We start from the raw sequence: 24,402 nt of genomic DNA on the forward strand, positions 1-24,402 counted from the left end.
TTATGAGTTTAATGGGAAATATAGGAAAAAAAGTATATTTGCTGGATTTTATTTTCACAAAATCATCCCTTCAGCGAAAATAGCGAAAATAAATTCCAAGCGAAAATAAAGTATTCTACAGTATTACTAGTATCAGTTTCTTGTGTGTTTCATACCCTACAAACTGCATGCATGGTAAAACAATATAGCTATCTTTTGTGTTTTCATTTATGTGGATACAATGTATCTATATGATGTGACGTCAGACTAGTGTCAGACCGCTAAAACAGTATATCTACACCAGAACTAAAATTTGTATTTCTTTTTTCAGATTTTGAGAAGAGGCCTCCATGTCGACTACCGGTGAGTACATATACTACCGGTACTACTACTACTTCACTTATCTTCCCTATGGCCCTCATATTGACAATAATAAGGGCTCTAAATTCATGTTCTGTTTGGTTGGTTGGGAATTTAAAAACTAATTTATCTGGGGGTTTACCCAACATGTACTATGCCGCAAATAAATAAATGTAACAAATAGTACAAGTGATGAAATATCAATATCAGTACCATGTATTAGTGGTATACTTGATTGTTTTTTTAATTTTTTAGTTTTGATTTTAACCCTTCACCATGTTTCTGTTTGTAGTTACAAGTTATTGTTGAGTATAAACAACTAGACCTGATTATACATCCAGTTATACAGCAACTCATAAAAACAAAATGGAAAAGGTTTGGAAGGTAATCATCATTTAATTTAAAATAAGTACATTTACATGTAGCTGCTAATTTTATTTATTTTTTACCCGGATCAACAAGTAAAGAAGCATGTTGAACTCCATTCTTGGAAGGGAAGATGGCAACCAATCATCCAGTGGAAATGCGCTTCACGTTCTGTAAGATTGCACCTGAGAGATGAGAATGAAAGATTTTATCATCCTCGTTCGATCCACCAAACTTATATGGATGTAACTGTATTAAATAAAATATTAAAGATGCATTCCAAAATTATACTGTCTACAGAGCCCTTTCCATTGACCAAATGAATTTTTTGTTTTTGTTTTCACTCAAGGACACTTTCATTTAGGAGCTACATCTAAAATTGAATTCATGATTTCTCATATAACTGTACAAAATTCAAAGTTCTTACAAGGGTCAACTAGTAGATCAGTGGCAATACAACTTTCTTGACACATTGGAATGACAAGTTATGACATAAAGAGGATAATAATTAACACTGAGTGACCTCGTATGACCTCAAAACATTTAATCCAAACTTCAGACATTACCACTCAGTTGTGATTGATTTCATGACCCGAAAGTGAAATCAAATCCTGCACTTGTTCATCTTATCGATTTAGATCATCTGTTTTAATATCAGTCACTAGGTGGGGCACTGACTATTTACTTCATATTGCAGACGTGGAGCATGGAAGCAAACCATTTTGAACTTTATTTTCATTATGCTGTGGACAGTGATAGGAGTAACACTACCCAAGGACAGTGATCAGTATAACTTTCCTTTAGCCATATGGAGAGTCATATTAGAAGTAAGTACTATTGCTGTAAAATAATAGCTGGAATTAATTTTAGCTAAAAGACATTTTAGCTGTTTTATATATGCATTGATTTTTTGGTGAGTAGTAGGATGTAAAATATAGGAAAAAATATTTTCACTGAATCATTCCCTAAAGGCCCAGTTGAATTGGAGGTGTGGCTATGCTAATGAGTGTTGTTAATCACTTGCATAGCCTATGACGCATCCTGTTTCAGTGGTCCAACATCACGTTACTTTGATTGACAGTAGTTAATTATTCAAGATTAGTAGCGTGTCCCTTTCCCTGGTTCATGTTTTTGATGTTTATCCGCCAAAATCTCAGCTTGTACACTATTTATTGTCATAAATACTACACACAGTCACTGCTGTGATATTCATAGTCACATACATCCACTTTGCCACGACATAATCGACCTGTAAATTGAGAAAATCTACAAAGTATACTAATATTGACATTAAGAAGCTTGCAACAAATAAGTTTAAAGTAGATTTTAAATTTAGCCTGCATAACCAAATTTGTTTTGCGGGTTTTACCTCATCTTCACAGAAGTCTTGAAAAGCTGTTTAGATTTGACTCATTTAACCATATCAATTAATTTGTGACATCATGAATAATAATGAATAATTTAGTCACTATGACAACAGTTGGTTTAGCACTTTAAAAAAACAACTGTCATCCATTGTTTGAAAAATTAATAGTGTGCACACTTGCTACTTAGGAGCCTTGTAAATTTGCTGCAGTTTGGTTTTGAGTTTTGGAGACTTCTGCATCATTTTTTTACAAACATATGGCCAAGGACGTGGTTTAAACTTGCAATTCAGATGGACAGACAGACAGACATGTGGCACAGTAATTTTTTATACTAGGTCTCAGTGAAACAATGGCTTGCAGGTTAACTTTCATTTTCCGTGTGTCAGCCCTTTCCACTTTGGCTTATAGATGTTTTGACTTCAGAAGTTGTTCGACAGCTAGCAAAAAAAAGCAAAAACTGATTTTGAGGAAATTTATTCCATAGAAATAATTGAAATGATTTGTGGTTTGTATCTTAATCTGAATCTGAAGTTACCCATACTAGGAATCACGCAAGCACACATTTTCTCATTCACACAATGACATCAGATTTTACTTTTGCAGGCGCTAGCCCTTGCATTTACACTATTCCAGATAATACAAGAATTACAAGAGTTCTTCCAGTCTAAGAAGAGTTTTAATGTGAGTATATATGCAGTTTCAAATTAGCTTAGAATACAGTAACAGCTTTTGGGAAACTTTGTTGAGTTACTTAATTGCATCTTACAATATTATTAATATTTTTATTGTATTGTAATAATTCTAGAAATGGAAAGATTGGCGGACTGCTGAGCTCGAGCGAGACATTGAATTTTGTCATCCAAGATGGCCACAAGAAAAGCTGTACTTGGAAAGGGAGGTTGATGAAATTCAGGGTATGGGGCCATCGTATTTTAGTGATTCATGGTAAGTCAGTCCTTGGTACAGGGCCATCATACTTTAGTGATAAGTTTATCTTGGGTGTGAACGCCTCTAATTCTCCACTCATAGTAATCACTGTATATTCAATCTTTAATTTTCAGGAATTACTTTGACTGGTTTGTGTATTTTCTGCTGCTTTGTTGCTCCGTTCTCCATATTGTTGATATCGCATTGGAACAGGACACTGATGAAACAGGAGATGATATTCCAAGTAAAGTATTACATAGACTCTTCGCTATCACTATTATATTCCTATGGCTGAGATTGATGAAGTCTTGTCGTGCTTTTGCAGCACTAGGTAAGCAAAACAAATTTACGAAAATGTTTTATCGGTACATAGATTGAAATTTTGAAAATTGACTCATAAAATGTATACTATAATCATAAAATGTATACTATAATCTCATGGTTTGCATTTTGGCTTTCTGACGGCACCAATTTCAAGACCAAAATGTTAAAAAATGCTTTAGGCAGATTAAAATTTTGAAAATTTACTCAAAAAATGTAACTATTGTAAAATTGGTATTTTGGTTTTCTGAGTGCACCAATTTCAAGGCCAAAATTTCTGAGAATACTTTATATGCAGAAAATTTTGTAAGGGAATCAAGGCATTCTGGTAGGCCATGTAAGCAATTTTCACTGAGTTTCAAGCCCTGCTACCAATACTATACGACATGATTAACCATCAGTCTAATTAGTAATTAATTCCAATTATACTGCTAAGACAAAAGTTGTTTGTAACAATTTTTTATTCCTATTAATATTTCAGGGCCGTTCATTGTTATGTTGGGAAAGATCATGATAGACATTGCAAGATTTGGATATCTCTACTTGGAGTTCTGGATTCCATACTGTAAGTGTTTTTCCCATCGGCAGTTATTATAGTGCTGTTTGGAAAATAGGTGTCCAGCAGTTGTATTCTCCTAAGGTATTCTCTGGCGGTTATATCACCCTTATAGTAAATATAGTCAAGTAATTATATCATAGTGAAAATGCACCATTTATTTCTCTATTGTTAGCAATACTTCTAGAGGTGGTTAAGATAAATTATTTGTAAATAGAAAGTATTTTTGTTCTCAAAATTATACTGTAGTGAACAATGTGATATAGTATTGAAAAATACATTTCATGTAAGGGGTCTCCTGATCTGTAATTTAGATAAATAAAATAGCTGAATAATAACAATATACACACTGGAGGTAATTAACATATTCTAGTGTTACATACCATGATACTTTGCTATTTTCGAGGAGAGAATGAGTAGAGCAGGTATTTCAACAGAAAGGAATGTAATACAGTCTGAATATTAGTGCTTTTGGCCTAGCGCTAGGAAACTGCAGCTTTCCATTCTTTCCAAATGTTGTTGTTGTAGGGGAAAAATATTTGAATGTATTCCGTCAGTAATAAAAAAAAACAATTAACTGATTTTACATATTGTGTTTATTTGTAGGCTGTGCTTTCTGGATGATCTTCGGCGTGACTGGTCTGGTCACAGGCATGGAATCTTTCTATTCTGTTGGATACAGTCTGTTTCGTATGACGCTAGTTGACGACTATGATTACGAGGCAAGTATTATACTAACATTTGTCACATACAACATTCAAACATTTTACAATCACATACCAATGAAATGTGACACAGTAGAAGAGAACAAATGATTGATTGATTTATGTTTCAAAAGATGTTTTATTGATCCTAATCACCCTTTAATGAAGATGTTCAAAAGCATTATATAATAAAAATTTAATATAAATTTTTTTTTCACTTGAGATGAAGAGTAACTGAAAAGTTAACACTATATTTGTCACACTGAAAAAATAGCCACTCAAAAGGTTTAAGTGTACTTACAAAAAAGTAAACAAATTTAATTTGACACCACTGATATTGTATGTTATTGTGCCACTGATGGATTGCATACACAGTTAATGTTTATTTCACTTCTTTTTCTTATGTTTATTGTTTGACAGGGTATGAAGGCGGTTGACCCAATCATGGCTGACATCCTGTGTGGTACATTCTTAGCTGTGTCTGCTGTACTCTGTCTTAACTTGATGATTGCATTACTCTCTGATACATTCCAGAGGTACACATGTAAACAGAATCTCTTGACTTGTTCGCTCTGTTGTCTCAACATAATTTCACAGGCGTTTTCAGCAGTGATTTACATACTTTCAAATAGTTATCGCTGAGAATGTTCTCAAAATGGTTATCTCACTATCTGTGTTACCGTACTTCAATTGTGATCTTCACATATCACCCCCGATTGCATGCCCTCATTTTTATCATCAATCAATCACATTCATTAAAGGGAGGTGATCATTGTGCCATGCATGCACAAGATATAAACAAAGATGACGTACAGACCAAACAAGTACAAACTGAGATGTTCCTAAGCTTTATTTTGGTAATTTTTTTAGTGATTAGAAGGTATCGTAGGAATCACCAGTGATAATTAGATCAGTCGCCCCATAGTCAAAACTCATACTTGTGATTTCTCTTGGAAGAGCATGTTTAATAGTGGGAAAATAAAATGTCTCACACGCACAGCATGACGACCATGGCCCTGTAAGTTTATAATCGATCACTGTCAATTAATCCCAATTTATATTGATTGTTTAGAGTATATGACAATGCCAAGTCAAATGCCGCAATGCAGAAGGCAGCTATCGTCTTAGGTGTAGAGGATGGACTTTCAACCAAGGATAGAAAGAAGTTTATGACCCACATTTGGGAACACTGTGCTCCAGAAGAATTGTACTACGACGATGACCTCACAGGGCCAGGTGCTGGTGATGATCTAAAGAAAATCACCGTCCAAATCAAGGTGAGTTTCCGCTATTGTAAAGAAGTAGTATAGTTTAAATCTTGAAATCAACATTTTAAAAATAGCACTGTTGTTGCAATTTGTAAATTAATCTTCAGTCTGATTGTGTTAAACATTTACTATCTTCAAACTCAATTTCTTTCAATAAAATCAGCTATTGCAACATTTTCATTCTCTTTTATGTAATTGTTTGGTTTTTCAATACCATCAGAATGCAGGCTGATGAATGCTTAACATCAACAAAAAAAAGAATTTATTTTTGAAAACTTATATGGATGCTGTTTACTACAATATTCAGGTTAATAATAATACCGGGTACCAGTGTTTAATTCATTGACTATATTAACCTGTCAGGTTCTTTTTATCATAAGATAAGCCTACTGTATTACTTTTTCAGCTCCAGCTTTCTGTAGAACATTCACATCCAAATATGACAGTCCGATAGTTGACTGTTATTCCATTATTTTTTCCTTCCACATGTGTAGAACAGTTTTGATACAACTGACACAAGTTGTCTGAAATTTTATATTTCACTTTCAAACTTGCAAGATTTTCAGACAACATTTAAATCTGCAAAAAAACAAACCTTGCCATGCAAGGTTTCATTGCGGTGCATTATTACAAAGAAAGACGTGTGCTTAAAGGTAGCCTACTTATAAATGAAAATACCCAGAATTTATTAATTTTGCAATAAATTATGCTCAGTTTGAATATTTACATTTTAATCTCCATTTCATTGTGTCATTTGTTCATTTTATTTTTAACACACAAGTACAATGTATTTGGTTAATACTCTTCTGATAAATTCAACTAATTAAATAACCACATTTAATCTACATCTACATGTATATGGGAATAAAAAGCAGTTGAGCTGGAATCACTAAGATGAGACATGTTCTAGGTTACCCTATTTATACTGTTCAAAATTTGATTCAAAAATGTCAACAAAAATTTCTAAAAAAAAAAAAGTGAACAAAAAATTGATTGTGCCTGAATGTTTCAATATTATTTAAAAGACAAATGTTACTTTGAAGTAACCATGATTAATTTTGCCATACTGCTAACTTTTTTTCTGAAGGATGAGCTTGATGTGATCAAAACGGATATGTATACTTACTTTGGAATCAACAAAACTGCTGCGGTAATAACTCAGCATGTGGTTCTATCGATGTCCGTGTGTGTGTGTTAGTGCATGCATTGTACCCTACAGCATGGTTGAGGGTGCTCTGTCTGATCAAATTAATTGGATCAACTCTAAGAGTTCTATATTTTGAATTGCTACAACAGTGATTATTTGCATGAATAACAATTGATTATGAAATTTACGCATGTTATAATACATATCACTGAATTTGTGTGTGCATGCTACATTTTGTAAATCCTCACATCTCCTAGATGCTGTATTTGGGAATTCCATAACATTTCTGGTAATGCTATATTTGGACTATTAATAAAACTCTATTTAGTCATCCAATGGTACCAATGATTAGATAATACTGTGTTTTGGATACAACTTAACAATTTAATTTGAAAGTTTACACATTGCCATCTTGTGGCTTATGTAATATTGCCTCTATCAATACAGAAAACAGAGCGCCCTCAGTGGGGGGGGGGTGTTGAAATATGTACTAGTAGTACCTTCAGTAATGAATTTTGGTTTTCACTTAGTAGATGATGGTGTTGATTTGTGCCAATGTTTCTAGCATGGTGTGTGCAGTTCAAGCCAACCCAAATTTCACTGTTATTTCTAAATCCTACTGTTGTCTTATCAGTTTCATGTTAGTGACATTAGCATTGTAATAATCTGTACCTCACATATTGCTTGTTTCGCAATTGTAACATACATATTATGGGGTGTATATATATTTTTATAAGAAATTAATATGAATATTCATACATATAATTGTACTACCTTATATGAAGCCAAGTAGTCAGTTATATGTTCTATGTCATATGTGATATTAAATGCATCGCATTTTGATTTGAAGTTTTATTTTGAATAACGCTTAGTGATCATTGCAGTTGTCATCCACTGTGGCAGCTTTTTTGCTTTCAGGGAAAATTCCTGTTCCTGTCCTTTATTCCCTTCATCAGCTTTGTCAGTGTTTTGTGCTTGTGGTTGCAGTAATTCACAGTCAGTTTGTTCATCAGTTTTTCAACCAACTTTGATTCAATATCAGGATGACCTAGACGAAATGAATGAAGCCCTGAGAGCCGCAAATGTTACACACACACCAGGCTCAAACAGTCTCAATGATGAAGTGCAAAGTTTAAAAGGAGATGTGGAAGATTTGAAGAGAACCCAAGAAAGACAATTTGATGACATCAAAAGAGATGTCAAGAATGTCTTGAATATATTAGAAGAACTCTTGAGAAGAGGTGAGTGGATTTTTAACAGAAAATATCAGAATTGACCACTTAAAACACATCTATAAAATATCAGTAATCTAAATTTCTAATGTGAGAACAATGTTTCTTTTAATGAAAAGTGTCACATTTTGAAATTATAATGTCTGATCCATAATGTTCTTAGGTGGTGGCAGCGGTGGTGGTGGTGGTAATTTCCATCGAGGAGATCCTGGTAATCGCAGAGGTCGTGGAGGGCGTTTTGACCCCAGGGATGATGGTGATGATGATTACCGTGGTATGGGTGGATCACACAGACCAATCAGTACTGCAGATGACCCAAGACTACAAAGTTTACAACGTGTTTACACAACTCAGTTGATGGCGGCCGATAATGAAAGGTAACATCAGGACTAGGCATTCATTATTTTAAGATGCACTCGATACATTTTGTATATTTAGAACACTATTGTGCCTCAGTGATGTGAAAATTACCCAGAGGTTATTAACCTTTTAACCACCAGCTCCCTGTTTTCATCTCAAATTCAATAAATAGTTCCGTTTATAGTCAATTTTTTTAGTAAAAACTGAAAATGTTGGCTCCAAAATTAGGGTTAATTCATTTCCAAAAATATTGAAGAATATAAGACAAAAATCCAGACAAATTTGTGAGAGAAATTCTGATGGTGAAAAGGTAAGTAATGTCATTCAATTCGACAACTGATTGATTTTCATAGGGTTTGTTATTTACAATATCCCTCAAAAAATTTACTGACTGACAACTCCAAGTGATAAAGCTCGTTGATTGCAGTGATGCTGCTTGAATATTAAAACTGCATGCATGGTAGTGCTATAATAACATTGAAATACCATATAACTATTTTAAAATTGTTTTTCATCAGTTCACGGCGTGCCAGAAGTATCTCACCACACCAGTACAGAGCACCTGTTCTTCCAGATTCATTGCTGGAACCTGGTCCTACCAGGTCCAGTATTATGATGGATCCGGTACCACCAGTCCCGGGCACTATTAAACAAAAATCGACATCGCCAGAGGCAGAGAAAGAGAAGTACGTAATCAATCACGTATTTTGTGTTGTTTAAAGTCAAGGGTCAAATTGTGTTCAATATTACAAATAACAGGTTATATATAGCATTGTATATAACAGTATGTCGACTGTTCATAATCCTACTATTGTAAAAATGAAAGTAATACGTTTTGATTTGTTAGACTCAAGAAATACAGACAAGAGAGTGTACAGAAAAGAAAGAAACGACATGCACAGGAAGAGTACTTACTCCATAGACAGTCTTCAGATGCAAGGGAGAGTTTATCTTCTGAACTTGATGGTGATGTGGTGAGTTATTGATATTCAGTGGTGTGTGATTTTCATGTAGTCTGTCATTGTAACCTACCACTCACCAATGTAACAACTATTTAGTCTCTCGCTATCACTGCAATTTATAAGTTTTTATAAATGTAATATTGAATTTCTGAAACTGTACTGTTAAGTTTCTATAACAGATTGACATTCTTGACCTGTCGTTATGGCACAGTACAGATCCAACCTGTCACTATGGCACCATAGAGATCCGACCTGTCACTACAGCATCGTACAGATCAGACCTGTCACTCACTCCATCATCGAACAGATCAGATCTGTGTCGCTACAGCACAAAGGTTTTATCATACACCTTGTATGTGTAATTACAATTTTACCATGGCCTGACCTCGAACACATGATGTACCGTACTTCCCCGAGCATAAGCCCAGGAGCCTGAACATGTAAAATTGGAAAAAATAAGGGCTTATACTCGAGGACCACCTCAGACAAAATAATTTGTTGGTGCGTTTAAAACTATAACCATCTCCCAGCCTCGAAACATTATCCAAATTACATTTTTCTGTTCACAGCGCCGGTCTCAGAGGAATATTACGTCATTTCGAGAAAACTAAAATGCGAAACGAGCAGTCATTGATTTCAACGACGCTTTTTACAATGAAGAAACAAATATGAACAAAAAACAATAAAATTATTACAATACAGTTCACATACCGTCTAAAATTATGGTGCAAAAATGAGTAGGGTCTGTGGAAGAATGGTTGAAGGCAAGATCGTACGCAAACTCTCGATACAGAGCTATTTCCGCCATGGTTTCATCATAATTTGACCTGAACAACTTCCTTTGACCTAACGAGTCACGTCTTTCGTTAACCAATGAAAATGCTCTGTCATACAGTCAAAGTTTTCCGATTATTGATGAAGTATTTTTATTAACGCAATGTAGAAGTGTATTACCGCGATGTTAAATGCGATCTGTTCACACTGATTTGGACAAAAAATGGTGACTTTTTTCCCTAAAAACTGTTGATTTGCAATTTTCGAAAGGTAAACCGAGGGTGAGGGAAGTATTTAAACCTTTCACAGCCGCCAACAAGTCGTGTCGAAAAATAGTTTGCTCGTTCACAGCCCATTCACGATAGTCTCAATGAACAAGATTATTCGGAAAAGTAAAACAATGATAGTGACCAGGTTTCATGACTTGACGACTTCACATTTTTGGAAAACTACTACTCATAAGAAATATGGATTATTTCAATATTGCAGCATGGGGGTTCATCCTGAGTAAATAACAGGATAGAAAACGTGCGAACTATGTGCGTTCGCCCGCCGTATACTGTATTTTAATAAATGGCGTCGATGCTCGGTAAAAACACCATGGGCCTATACTCGAGGATGCCCTCAACTCGTTAAATGTCCAAAAACAGAGGAGTGGACTAATACTCGGGGAGGGGATTATACTCGAGGAAGTACGGTACACGTTTTGCTGGGCCAGCCGTGATACAGGTAATAATTGCCTTGATGTGGTGTTACAAGACCAGGCAATGATGATATACAGATCTGACCTGTCGCATTTTCACTTTCAGTCCCAGTTCACTGACCGAGATGGATTAGTGGTTCATATGAGTGGAATGTCTGTATCATCACCTCAACCAGATTTAGCAAAAGAGGTCAAGATCAAGTCCAATGTTTTGGTAAGTCACTATCTCTTGATAGTTTATGTGTTAAGTTTCTTTTAAACTAAGGTAGAAAAAAAAAAACATGTTCCAAATACAACTGGATTTTTCTGATTATCAGAATTTGTGGCAACGAGAATTCACAAAATTTTTGAATATTTTCCTCACATGTATTGTGCAAGTGGTATCATAAATGATGTCAAAAGTTATAGGTAACAATTATGGATTCCAATTGCCCTGATATTCAGGAATGATAAAGAAGAATGTGACATTTATTTATGAGAAATTTTAATACGTTCCTGATGATGTAATACACTTATTGCAATTATTTAACTTGTACCAACTTTGATACTTTCAGGGCGACTCATCTCCAAGATCGTCAGAGGCTTAACATTTGTAACAATCAATGCTATTGGTGCTCTACACAACAAATCAAGGCTTGCAACCAATCAGGAAGAAGAATTCAAATCACTTTGAATCAAGCCTGTCATGTGTGTTAAGCACTAACTAATGTTGTATATTTTACATCCAATAATATCCGTCCACTTTTACTCATCTGAGGATCATACAATTATGTAATGATGGAGGGGGGCAGCTATTTTTTGTATTCAAACTTGTATAGTTTTTGTGCTGAGAAAATACAATTTTAATTTTTATAAAACAATGTAAAATTGTTATACATTTTATTTTGAATATAATTGAGATGGATAGATAATTTTTACAAATACTTAATATAGATTTTATGTGCTTTTGATTGTGTAGAGATGATCGCATTTTGTATATATTTTGGTAAAAAAAATTGTAACAGCTTATGTTTAAATTGTAAATTTTTGAAATTTTAATATTAAGAGAAATGTTATACTAACTTCTGATGTACTTATGATGTATGCGTGTATGAAAAGGGCATTAGTTTATTTTGAATGTTTGGCTGTTTGGTTTCAACCAATTTACCACCATTGGTAACTACCATTACTGCTAACAAAGTAGTCCCAATCAAGCATTTCTCAATTTCAGCAAAGTTTTAATGAAAACATTAAAAAAAAATGTTTATAATTTGTATATGACCTAAAAATAAATATAAAAATTAGAGACAATTAATCTAAATGGTTTAGTATGCTAACGCTTTTGCCACTGTATTTATTTGTACATGTATATCATTCACATCATCTCTGAAATAGTGAGGCTGAATTTAATCTGTTTAGAAACAGAAATGGAATGAAACAAGCATATTATAATTACACATTTATTATTTTTTTCATTTACAAAAAAATAGAATTCTTAGGATACTTTGAAACTTTTGGAATCACCATTAAGGCTTGAGGGAATAAAATATCCAGTTTTCTGGTCATCATCATATGCGATATCTAAAATTAAGATTATATGCCAATTTTGAAAAAATGTGCCTGTCCAGCCTGAAGCCCATCGCACACCACTCTCTATGATATGAATATGGCAATCGTGGCAATAAGTGCAAACCAGATAGTGTCATGTTACGATGATATGATGTGGAATGTATTTTATTCATTTAGTGCATTCTGATTGGTGCAATTCTGATAAATATTGGCCAAACATACTGAATGCATACAACCATCTACAGTGTAACAGTCAAATTATGTTGTGTCACATCTTAGAAGGTTTTGTGTGGCGGGCTTAAAATGTGTTGCATTTTATCGTCTACTTATCTTTTCATGTTGATTGAAATATTTCAAATTGTAGAAGTAAATAGTTTTGAAATTAGAACAAGTGCGCCCTCTAGGGAAAATACTTACCTATAGAGGGCAGAGTTTCATGTAACAACATAAATTGTATTTACGATAGCTGTATATGACTTAACCAATATTAATACTGGAGACATCTCGATTCCTCCATCCATGAATTACATATTGGAGTTTTTGAGGGTTGAATGAAGACAAATATATTGTAATAAAAACATTCAAACCTGTGATATTTCCACTTTTGTACTTTTGAAAAATAAAACATATATTGGGTAGCTTTTTATGATCAGCTTTCCAGTATTTTATTTTGTGACTGCAGAATAGTATATCACAATATTTACAGCGAGTGCTAGGATAAAATAAATCCTGTGAACTGCTATCTCCCTAATAATTCCCTAGCAAAGTTGTAAGAGATGTTTGTTATGACTTCAACATGGGGTGTTGTAAAAACGACAATTGTACAATGTACAAGTAAATCATTTGCAACATGAGTTCCTTCAATTAAATCTGCCAGTTTGAGCAATATTAATATTGATCATGTAAATGTTTCAGATTCAGATGGGTTTGGGGAAAAACTTGTATCTACATAGATTGACCAAGTTATGCCAAACTTGTCTCTTATCAAGAAATGTCACAGCCGTGAGCGAATTAGACTTCCAAATTCAGTATACAATGAGCACAGCTGGTTCTATATCTAGTCGATAGACCCACATGTTTGTCAAGACATGGCACATTCTAGTAATGCTGATTACAACTTAAGACCCGCTCAGATTCAGATAGTGCATTTACCATAGGTTTCTATGGCACAGATATCATGCCATATTTCAAATTGTAGGCTGGCGACATTAATTATATATTTCGAATGACTGGGTCCTTTTTGTTTGTCTGGGTTTTTAAAATTTTTAAATAATGCATTTTTTCTTTAACATTGTGCTCTATAGAATTGTTCTAAAAATAGAGATTTATGGAAAATATTAGGACAACAATTTGTTGGTTGTTTATTAAAACATTTCATCCCATTTCTTGTTTTTGAATATCATGGATTTCACACTATAAATAGCAAGTGCCAAACTACTACTATGGCAATTTTGCCGCATCAACCAACAAGACAATGCCTCACCATTGTAATTGTGTTGCTGCATCAACCAGCAAGACAATGCCTCACCATTGTAATTGTGTTGCTGCATCAACCAGCAAGACAATGCCTCACCATTGTAATTGTGTTGCTGCATCAACCAACAAGACAATGCCTCACCATTGTAATTGTGTTGCCGCATCAACCAACAAGACAATGCCTAACCATTGTAATTGTGTTGCTGCATCAACCAGCAAGACAATGCCTCACCATTGTAATTGTGTTGCTGCATCAACCAGCAAGACAATGCCCTCACCATTGTAATTGAGTTGCTGCATCAACCAACAAGACAATGCCTCACCATTGTAATTGTGTTGCTGCATCAACCAGCAAGACAATGCCTCACCATTGTAATTGTGTTGCTGCATCAACCAACAAGACAATGCCCTCACCATTGTAATTGTGTTGCTGCATCAACCAGCACGACAATGCCTCACCATTGTAATTGTGTTGCTGCATCAACCAACAATACAATGCCTCACCATTGTAATTTATGTTGCTGCATCAACCAACAAGACAATGCCTCACCATTGTAATTTATGTTGCTGCATCAACCAACAAGACAATGCCTCACCATTGTAATTTATGTTGCTGCATCAACCAACAATACAATGCCTCACCATTGTAATTTATGTTGCTGCATCAACCAACAATACAATGCCTCACCATTGTAATTTATGTTGCCACGTCAATCAACAAGACAATGCCTCACCATTGTAATTTATGTTGCTGCATCAACCAACAAGACAATGCCTCACCATTGTAATTTATGTTGCTGCATCAACCAACAAGACAATGCCTCACCATTGTAATTTATGTTGCTGCATCAACCAACAATACAATGCCTCACCATTGTAATTTATGTTGCTGCATCAACCAACAATACAATGCCTCACCATTGTAATTTATGATGCTGCATCAACCAACAATACAACGCCCCACCATTGTAATTTATGTTGCTGCATCTATCAACAATACAATGCCTCACCATTGTAATTTATGTTGCTGCATCAACCAACAATACAATGCCTCACCATTGTAATTTATGTTGCTGCATCAACGAACAATACAATATCTCACTATTGTAATTTGTGATGCAGCATCAACCAACAAGACCATGCCTCACCATTGTAATTTATGTTACTGCATCGACCAACAAGATAATGCCTCATCATTGAATTTGTGGTGCAGCATCAACCAACAATACAATGCCTCACCATTTGTAATTTATGTTGCTTCATCAACCAATAAGACAATGCCTCACCATTGTAATTTATGTTGCTGCATCAACCTACAATACAATGCCTCACCATTGTAATTCATGTTGCTGCATCAACCAACAATACAATGCCTCACCAATGTAATTTATGTTGCTGCATCAACCAACAAGACAATGCCTCACCATTGTAATTTATGTTGCTGCATCAACCAACACGACAATGACTCGCCATTGTAATTTATGTTGCTGCATCAACTAACACGACAATGCCTCGCCATTGTAATTTGTGTTGCTGCATCAACCAACAAGACAATGCCTCATCATTGTAATTTGTGTTGCTGCATTAACCAATAATACAATTCCTAACAATTGTAATTTATGTTGCTTCATCAACCAATAAGACAATGCCTCGCCATTGTAATTTGTGTTGCTGCATCAACCTACAAGAAATGACACACTATTGTAATTTATGTTGCTGCATCAACCAATAAGACAATGCCTAACCATTGTAGTTTATGTTGCTGCATCAACCAACACGACAATGCCTAACCATTGTAATTTATGTTGCTGCATCAACCAACAAGACAATGCCTAACCATTGTAATTTATGTTGCTGCATCAACCAACAAGACAATGCCTAACCATTGTAATTTATGTTGCTGCATCAACCAACAAGACAATGCCTAACCATTGTAATTTAAGTTGCTGCATCAACCAACAAGACAATGCCTAACCATTGTAATTTATGTTGCTGCATCAACCAATAAGACAATGCCTAACCATTGTAGTTTATGTTGCTGCATCAACCAACACGACAATGACTCGCCATTGTAATTTGTGTTGCTGCATCAACCAACAAGACAATGCCTCATCATTGTAATTTATGTTGCTGCATCAACCAACAAGACAATGCCTAACCATTGTAATTTAAGTTGCTGCATCAACCAACAAGACAATGCCTAACCATTGTAATTTATGTTGCTGCATCAACCAACAAGACAATGCCTAACCATTGTAATTTAAGTTGCTGCATCAACCAACAAGACAATGCCTAACCATTGTAATTTATGTTGCTGCATCAACCAATAAGACAATGCCTAACCATTGTAGTTTATGTTGCTGCATCAACCAACACGACAATGCCTAACCATTGTAATTTATGCTGCTGCATCAACCAACAAGACAATGCCTAACCATTGTAATTTATGTTGCTGCATCAACCAACAAGACAATGCCTAACCATTGTAATTTATGTTGCTGCATCAACCAACAAGACAATGCCTAACCATTGTAATTTAAGTTGCTGCATCAACCAACAAGACAATGCCTAACCATTGTAATTTATGTTGCTGCATCAACCAATAAGACAATGCCTAACCATTATAGTTTATGTTGCTGCATCAACCAACACGACAATGACTCGCCATTGTAATTTGTGTTGCTGCATCAACCAACAAGACAATGCCTAACCATTGTAATTTAAGTTGCTGCATCAACCAACAAGACAATGCCTAACCATTGTAATTTATGTTGCTGCATCAACCAATAAGACAATGCCTAACCATTGTAGTTTATGTTGCTGCATCAACCAACACGACAATGACTCGCCATTGTAATTTGTGTTGCTGCATCAACCAACAAGACAATGCCTAACCATTGTAATTTATGTTGCTGCATCAACCAACAAGACAATGCCTAACCATTGTAATGTATGTTGTTGCATCAACCAACAAGACAATGCAATAAAGAATGCATGTTCTCAATTGTGAAATGGTTCTTTTTGACGTCATCCAAGTCGCTCAGGGTCGATTGGTTATCCATCTTGTCTCTGCTTCGGGGATATAGGCCCGTCCATTCAATAACTACATGTGACTCAATAGGTTCATTTCAATGCCGGAAGGACACTTTCCAAATTTTACGTCAAGAGTACAGTTATTAATGGCGGACAGTTTCACAAATCTAACTTGGTCTGGTTCGCCCTTAATTAATTACTGGACAAGAATAGCATTGAAAGACAACCTAATACATGCCTATAATAACAGGCGATGTCAATTTGAGCTATGGCTGACACTAATACTGCCCATATGATCATGAAAATAATCATCATACTTTCTCTGATACCAAATTTAATTTACTTTTTTCTATTCGGGAGTGCATCTACAAAGTATTTTATAGTTTTTACGAACAATTTTCCTGTTTGTGCCTATCTCCGCAGCCTTGGATTGTTTGGTTTAAAATCACTGAATAACTGAAAATTACCATTGCCCAGGTATTTTTGGCATAGTATACACATTCAACCAAACCATCAACCCAAACGTTTACAATTTATACTAAGACACATAATAAAAAGTGCGTACAATCAATCACTCATTCATTCATTTATGCAAATTATGAAAAGTAGCAACTTGATTTACATATCCTTATTAATTACGACGAAATACACTGTATTTGATACGTTTCATTCAATACAAAAATTAATCAACATTTTAAGTCCGAGTTCCCATCATTGTTTACTGGGTTGTCATGGGCAACACAGCTTTTATTACATGTAAAAACGTGTATTTGATTAATATTCGTCTGCCCTCGTACGAGCATGCCAACACTGCAACAGTATGGATATGTTTTGACATACCCAGGGGGAGGACCAGCTTTTGTAAATTACAGCCTATGCCAAAAACACTGACTTGTTATAATGTCTTTTATAATGCAATGGCTGCTGAACATTGGAAAACAAAAATCTAATATTGCCAAAATTTAATTATTTTAATTAGCCTTACCTTCACCTTCACAAAAATTAATAAAAGCATCGGGACAATTGTTATATAATCTCGTAAGGAATGGTAAGGGAAAGAAGGTTAGTAGATCAATTCTGGTAAATAATATATACTCTGTAGGAGTGAAATTGCCACACATAACGAGCGTAATTAAAAGTCAGAAGATGTCCTGGATTAAAAACTCTCTCTCAACCCAAATTTTTAGTCCTTGGAAACAAATGTTCAACATCATTGTTGCCTTCTGTGGAGGAAAATTGCGTTGGAATTACAAGAGCAATGGGCTACGTAGATTATGCGATCAGGTTAGTAATGACTTTTGGCGGGAAATAACGAACATATGGAGCAGGGTGACAGATAACACTAGACAAAATAAGACAGCAAAGAACTATCTGGGTCAAACATTATGGTATAACTGGGAAATTCAAAAAGGAAACAATACTATATTTTATTTTATTTTGTTTTGTGTGTGTTTTTTCTGTGTTGAATAAATAAGTGTAAACAAATACCTTTAGCAATTAGTAAAACTCTGCTGGTAGGAGTCTTTCGCCAAATTGTCTTATTGTAATTGTATCTATGTGACGTAATCTTTTTTTAAAGCGGAGGGATCGTCAACTACGCATGCGCGGGAATTGAGTCCCAATCGACGATAGCAACGCGTACTTAAAAAGCAAAGGCTCATGGGTGGAAGCTTGTTTGTAAACAATGACTCGCTATGGCCATCTGACGCATGCGCAGGTGACGACTTCCCCGCTTTTAGTTTTGGGTAGTATTCATATAATGTATAAACTTTTTGCTATACTCGTATCCATTCTCTGAATTAATGCCTGACTGTGAAGGATAATACGTGGCTTTTTTCGATAATAAATTCGATCCAATTTTTCATGAGAAATGACCGGAGGGGCATTGTATTGGCGTAAAAACAATTATATCAGGACCGTCAGGATTCTTTGAGCGCTTTCATTGCATTGTCGCCGTAACTATTCGGTAATATATTTCAACAATGTAGCGTTAACTGCAATGTCGAATAACAAAACTAAGTAAAACTAGTCCTGAAAGTAGTAAGTAATTTTATTTCTTTTCAAATTCCGAAGAAAAACAAAGTTGTGCATCAGCATGCCTAGACCAGCTGATTGCAGCATTACTTCAAACTGGTATTTTAATATGTTGTGAAGACCGGCGCAATCACTACTTTATTTCCGCTATGATGTACGTAGCGGTGGCTGCTGCCAACAACGATGCATATGGCTGCCACCTTTTGTCCTTTTCTTCATCGGCATAATCACACACACCTCTCACAAACATACACCCCTTGGAAGAGATACTCGTTGCCGATGCAACACCGCTATTCTCCATCTCAAAACCAATCACGTGTTCAGCTTCAGCGAGTTTATCGCGAATCTCTGCACTTCGCATGACACTGTTTGCAGACGCCATTATACCGAAATGCACCTTAGGTACTCCAGGATTACGTAACATCGGTTCTACAGGATGTTGCTTCCCGCCTGACAAGATATCTTCATCATCACCTGGTCTGCGAAATTTTAGTTGGTTTTCTTTTGTGATTTGTTTATTAATCAAGTCAATTAAAGTGTTACCTATTTCCGGGTTTTGTTTCAGTTCCCGTGCAGCGCTCAAAGCCTTTGGATGGAGGTTAATAAAATGTTTATGTTTAATATTTTCTTTAAAGTTTTCTGATGCGACTTTAGAGACTAATTTCCCGTAATCATATTGCACAAAGGCAGGACCATCATTTTGAATTGGATAGGAGACAATGACGTCACCTTTACGGACATGCGGGCGAATGTAAGCTGTGGTTTCCATGGCTTCGGATTCATCATAATCGGGATTGGGTACTCCACCAGCCACGCCCACCATGAATACTATGTTGATCGTGTCAAAGACGTCACACAGACGACAGACAGTCACTGCGGCGATTGCTTCACCCACTTCAACCAACACCACATGTTTACCGCCTATTTTGCCGAGTTTGTATTTGTTTGGATCTCCTTGTGGCTGTGTTCCGTTGTACGCTTCGGGTGGAGAATCTAGCATGAACGACATTGCTTGATATTCGCACTCCAATGCTGTGACAATGCCGATAGTGGGAATAAAATCTAGAAAGAATTAAAGTGAGATGCTTGTAACGTTAAAAGGAACTGAAAACATATTTGTTCGGTCGCAAAATATTTGTATATTTGTTTTTTTGTTTTGTTGTTTGCATGTATTTCGAAGCACGTACCTAGGTACATGTGTACATTCCGTGTAAAAGCGTTGTCTAAATATTGATAACTTACGAAAAATTGAATATTAAATAAATACTGTAACAATAAACTAACGTTGATATTTGTGTTCACTTCGGTCAGCGGGAACAATACTACTAGTATCTATACAGTCGCTCTTTGATTGGACTTGTTCATGTCGTGGTATCCCGGGCTTCAACGAGCTGTGCGTGCCTGTCAAAAAAATCATGGACTCAAATACTAGTACAGACACACACAACATTTTGTGGTAAACCATAAAATAAATTATGAAATGAAGAAAGTGACGTAAGTATATATTTGCAACACCTACGAACATATTTTACCTGACTTATGGTACTGTTGTAATTGTTCAGCCAGTCGTTTTCTTCCAACATTATCCAACATTATTTGTAACAAATCAGTGTTGTTCTCTGTGATTTTGCCTCTGTCGTAGAGGGCCTTAAATAAATTATGGGGATGTTTGAATTTCTTTAATTGTCGGTCTGGAATCATTCTAGCCTGATATTTCAGTTCATCGAATACATCTACAAATAAAAATGAAATAAAGTATTATCACAAAATGTATTTTGTGTAACGTATATAATAATATAGTGTGATTGTACTACATATACTTTAGCATGGGAGATTGCTGTTTCCCTGTATCACCATAATGTATACATAGGTATATATGAACAAAACATAACAAAATAGATGCATGAAGTGATTATCGTCACGGTAAAACATGTCTCTCGTCGTAGACAATGTCCCAGGGTTGAGAGACGTTCCCATCTGTGCACCGTCCCGAGCCTGTACGTACAAACCTTATAACATATTGGCACTGTAGCCTAGGAACGTATCTCACATGTATTCGCCCCGCTTAATATGTCACCGTGGTTAATATATGGTTGTGATAATAAAACATCCATTTAGTTGCCTGTGAATCACGTCAACTTCCAGAGCTGCCAGAATTGGACATGCTTTATTTTATACCATTATTATTACCTGAATGTTAGTAACAAGCAGCGCCAAGTCTGGTATGCCAACAACTTGACACAAATTTGGAATAGTGTACTACTTCTTGACTATAAGTTTTAAGAATAAAGTATCAAAATATGCATACGTTGGTCGTAATAGTGTTAAAATACGCGACGTCGTTCAGATCCGTGTTATCTTTTCATTTTAAATAGACGTTTTATATAAACAAGTAGATCTCACAACACTGTTGCCACCTAACCTGGAACCGGTTAACAATATGTCTGCATCGTGGTGTTCAATGTTGGTAGCATTAAAACTCACTGTATATCGTGACATTCCTGAAGTATTTCATGTGTATTATTGAATTATTACAGGGCGGCAGTCGTCGTGCCGCGTCCAGTTCGATATGGGACTCATAGCGACGTATACAACGCGTGTAAAATACATTGTTTACTTACATGAAATTCCAACACGCGCTGCGCGACGACCACCGCGCTTTAAATTAATTGAATATAACGTACCATCAGTAATGTCCTGTGAAATACGGAACAGAAGCTCATTAAATAAGTCGGGTAACATTCCACCAGTAGCCATTTTGATAGTAGTTGTGTGAGGTGGAGTTTGACCAGTAGTAAACGTACACAGCACACGGATGCACAAAGTATATCATTGCATTTATAGTGAGAGGGTGTGTGTCTAATTGAGATAACAGCACACAGGTAAACATAATATGTATTTGCGAATATGGTGAGAGAGGGGGTACACAAAGTATATCTTTGTATTTATGTTGAGAGGGAGTGTGTGTAATTGAGATAACAGCACACATACAATATGTATTTGCTTATATGGTTAGAGAGGGGTACACAAAGTATATCATTGTATTTATGTTGAGAGGGGGTATGTGTAATTGATATGACAGCATACCTTATATGCTACCTTCACCATTATTTTAATCATATTGTTAAATATTGTTACTGGCATGAGTGTGTTGGTGGCGAATAAACTAAAGCATGACCTTTGAACTCCTGCATTAAAATTTGAATTTCGACGGTTGTTATAGGTGTATGAGTATTCACATCGCCCTCTAACAGGACTGAATTCATTCGCAGCGAAAGCTTTAGTAGTCATTTCATTCATCTAAAATTCTTCATCCTCTGTGAAAACGGTATGTTGACGCTCCGGACCCCTTAGGTTGTATATCTGACCAACAAAGAACTCCCAATTTCACCACTGAGGGCGTTAAGCGAATCACCCATGTATGAGTTTAATTTTCCGAAAAAAGAATGTACTATATTGTATACTTTTCAAATATGCAAACGCGGTGTTAAATTTGACAACAACCTTCAGTATAGTTGGTAACAAACATATGACACACTTTTGCTTCAAACAAAAGAGGGCGCTGTACTATGGAAAATATATGCATTATGTCGATATGAAGATATTTATTCATTCTTTCAGATTCTTTCAGCGAAATCATTGTTTTGGTGTGTTTGGTGAATTAATTTATGATTTTGTCCCTATTACAATAGACATTTCGTTTATGTCTCAGCTAAACTTCACGCCAAAAGACAGACAGACAGACTAAAGCATTTCACAAGTTTTTGGAGTATCTCGCTTTTTTATGCGACTTTTTCTGCTGTTCCATGTCAATGAACATACCACATTGCCTGTAAGTGTGTGAAACATTGTTTTCTTTGTGGCTGAGTCTTCGGTTGTGCAGTGATCAAAGTGTCTGTAGTACGTGACTTATTTGCCCATGGCATCATCATGCTGATCATTTAATGATACGCAAATTATGCAAAGTAGCTAATTGCATAACGTGTCTTTATTAATTACGATAAAATATGATATGCGTTTATTAAATACAAAAAATAATCATATTTCTCTTCATTGTTTATTGGGTTGTTATGGGCAACGTAATTGTTTATTCATGTTCATACTCCGAACATGTAAACTATTTAAATGTTTCAAATTCTGAAGATATAAAGTTGTACACGGACATACATTGTCCAGCTGATTGCAGTAATACTTCAAACTGGTATGTTAATGCTGTAAAGACCGTCGCAGTCACTATTTTAGTTTTTCTATGATGTACGTAGCGGTTGCGGCTGCCACCAACGATGCATACCGCTGCCACCTTTTGTCTTTTTCTTCATCGGCATAATCGCACACACCTCTCACAAACATACACCCCCTAGAAGAGATACTCGTTGCCGATGCAACACCGCTATTCTCCATCTCAAACCCAATCACGTTTTCGGCTTCAGCGAGTTTATCGCGAATCTCTGCACTCCGCATAACGCTGTTTGCAGACGCCATTAAACCGAAATGCACCTTAGGTACTCCAAGATGACGTAACTCTGATTCTTCAGGATGTTTCTTCCCGCCTGACAAGATATCTTCATCATCACCTGGTCTGCGAAACTGGTGTTGGTATATTTTTTCCATTTTTGTGATTTTTGCATTGATCAAATCATTTAAAATGTCACCTATTTCCGGACCGGCTCGTTTCAGTTCCCGTGCAGCGCTCAAAGCCTTTGGATTGAGTTTAGTAGCATGTTTGTGTTTAATGTTTTCTTCAAAGTTTTTTACTGCGAATTGAGAGACTATTTTCCCGTAATCATATTGCACAAAGGCAGGGCCATCATTACGAATTGGATAGGAGACGATGACGTCACCTTTACGGACATGCGGGCGAATATAAGTTGTGGTTATCATAGCTTCGTATTCATCATAATCGGGATTGGGTACTCCACCAGCCACGCCCACCATGAATACTACGTTGATTGTCTCAAAGACATCACACAGACGACAGACAGTCACTGCGGCGATTGCTTCACCCACTTCACCAACCGGAAGTTGCACCAGCACCACATGTTTACCGCCTATTTTGCCGAGTTTGTAATGGTTGGGGTCTCCCGTTGGCTGTGTTCCACTGTACGCATCGGGTGGAGAATCTAACATGAACGACATAGCTTGATATTCGCACTCTAATGCTGTGACAATGCCTATAGTGGGAATAAATCCTAGAAAGAATCAACATTCATGTGAGATATTTGTAATATTAAAAGGAAAGTCGATGTAATTTAGTGTTTTTTTAAACATTTGTTCGGCCACATCTT

General features: G+C 35.8%; 2 protein-coding genes across 6 annotated transcripts in view; one reads left to right on the forward strand and one right to left on the reverse strand.

Moving 5' to 3' along the window:
• The window catches only part of LOC100369396 (uncharacterized), a 44,216-nt gene extending 30,990 nt beyond the window's left edge, over positions 1-13,226 (forward strand). For 4 of the 5 annotated variants that reach the window (XM_078005906.2, XM_085493203.1, XM_085493204.1 and 1 more), the window contains 17 exons: positions 311-342; positions 632-723; positions 1,403-1,532; positions 2,676-2,753; positions 2,878-3,017; positions 3,134-3,330; positions 3,802-3,885; positions 4,483-4,598; positions 5,001-5,116; positions 5,653-5,857; positions 6,936-6,998; positions 8,038-8,236; positions 8,391-8,604; positions 9,106-9,273; positions 9,435-9,561; positions 11,133-11,240; positions 11,581-13,226. In XM_078005906.2, coding sequence (XP_077862032.2) covers positions 311-342; positions 632-723; positions 1,403-1,532; positions 2,676-2,753; positions 2,878-3,017; positions 3,134-3,330; positions 3,802-3,885; positions 4,483-4,598; positions 5,001-5,116; positions 5,653-5,857; positions 6,936-6,998; positions 8,038-8,236; positions 8,391-8,604; positions 9,106-9,273; positions 9,435-9,561; positions 11,133-11,240; positions 11,581-11,613 — 2,102 coding nt within the window. In that variant the 3' untranslated portion in view covers positions 11,614-13,226. The remainder of the gene's footprint in view (positions 1-310; positions 343-631; positions 724-1,402; positions 1,533-2,675; positions 2,754-2,877; positions 3,018-3,133; positions 3,331-3,801; positions 3,886-4,482; positions 4,599-5,000; positions 5,117-5,652; positions 5,858-6,935; positions 6,999-8,037; positions 8,237-8,390; positions 8,605-9,105; positions 9,274-9,434; positions 9,562-11,132; positions 11,241-11,580) is intronic. The other variant, XM_085493205.1, reaches the window with a different exon arrangement.
• Positions 13,227-19,250: 6,024 nt separating this feature from the next.
• LOC144343189 (uncharacterized) lies at positions 19,251-20,710 on the reverse strand. Its single transcript, XM_078005901.1, has 3 exons — positions 20,650-20,710; positions 20,402-20,518; positions 19,251-20,179 (listed from the first exon to the last, which is right to left on the reverse strand). The coding sequence occupies exons 1-3, from the start codon at positions 20,708-20,710 to the stop codon at positions 19,251-19,253; spliced, it is 1,107 nt and encodes a 368-aa protein (XP_077862027.1).
• Between the last annotated feature and the right edge of the window lie 3,692 nt (positions 20,711-24,402).

This window comes from Saccoglossus kowalevskii, chromosome 18 (genome assembly GCF_978046115.1).
Source record: "Saccoglossus kowalevskii chromosome 18, keSacKowa6.1, whole genome shotgun sequence".
Lineage (NCBI taxonomy): Eukaryota > Metazoa > Hemichordata > Enteropneusta > Harrimaniidae > Saccoglossus > Saccoglossus kowalevskii.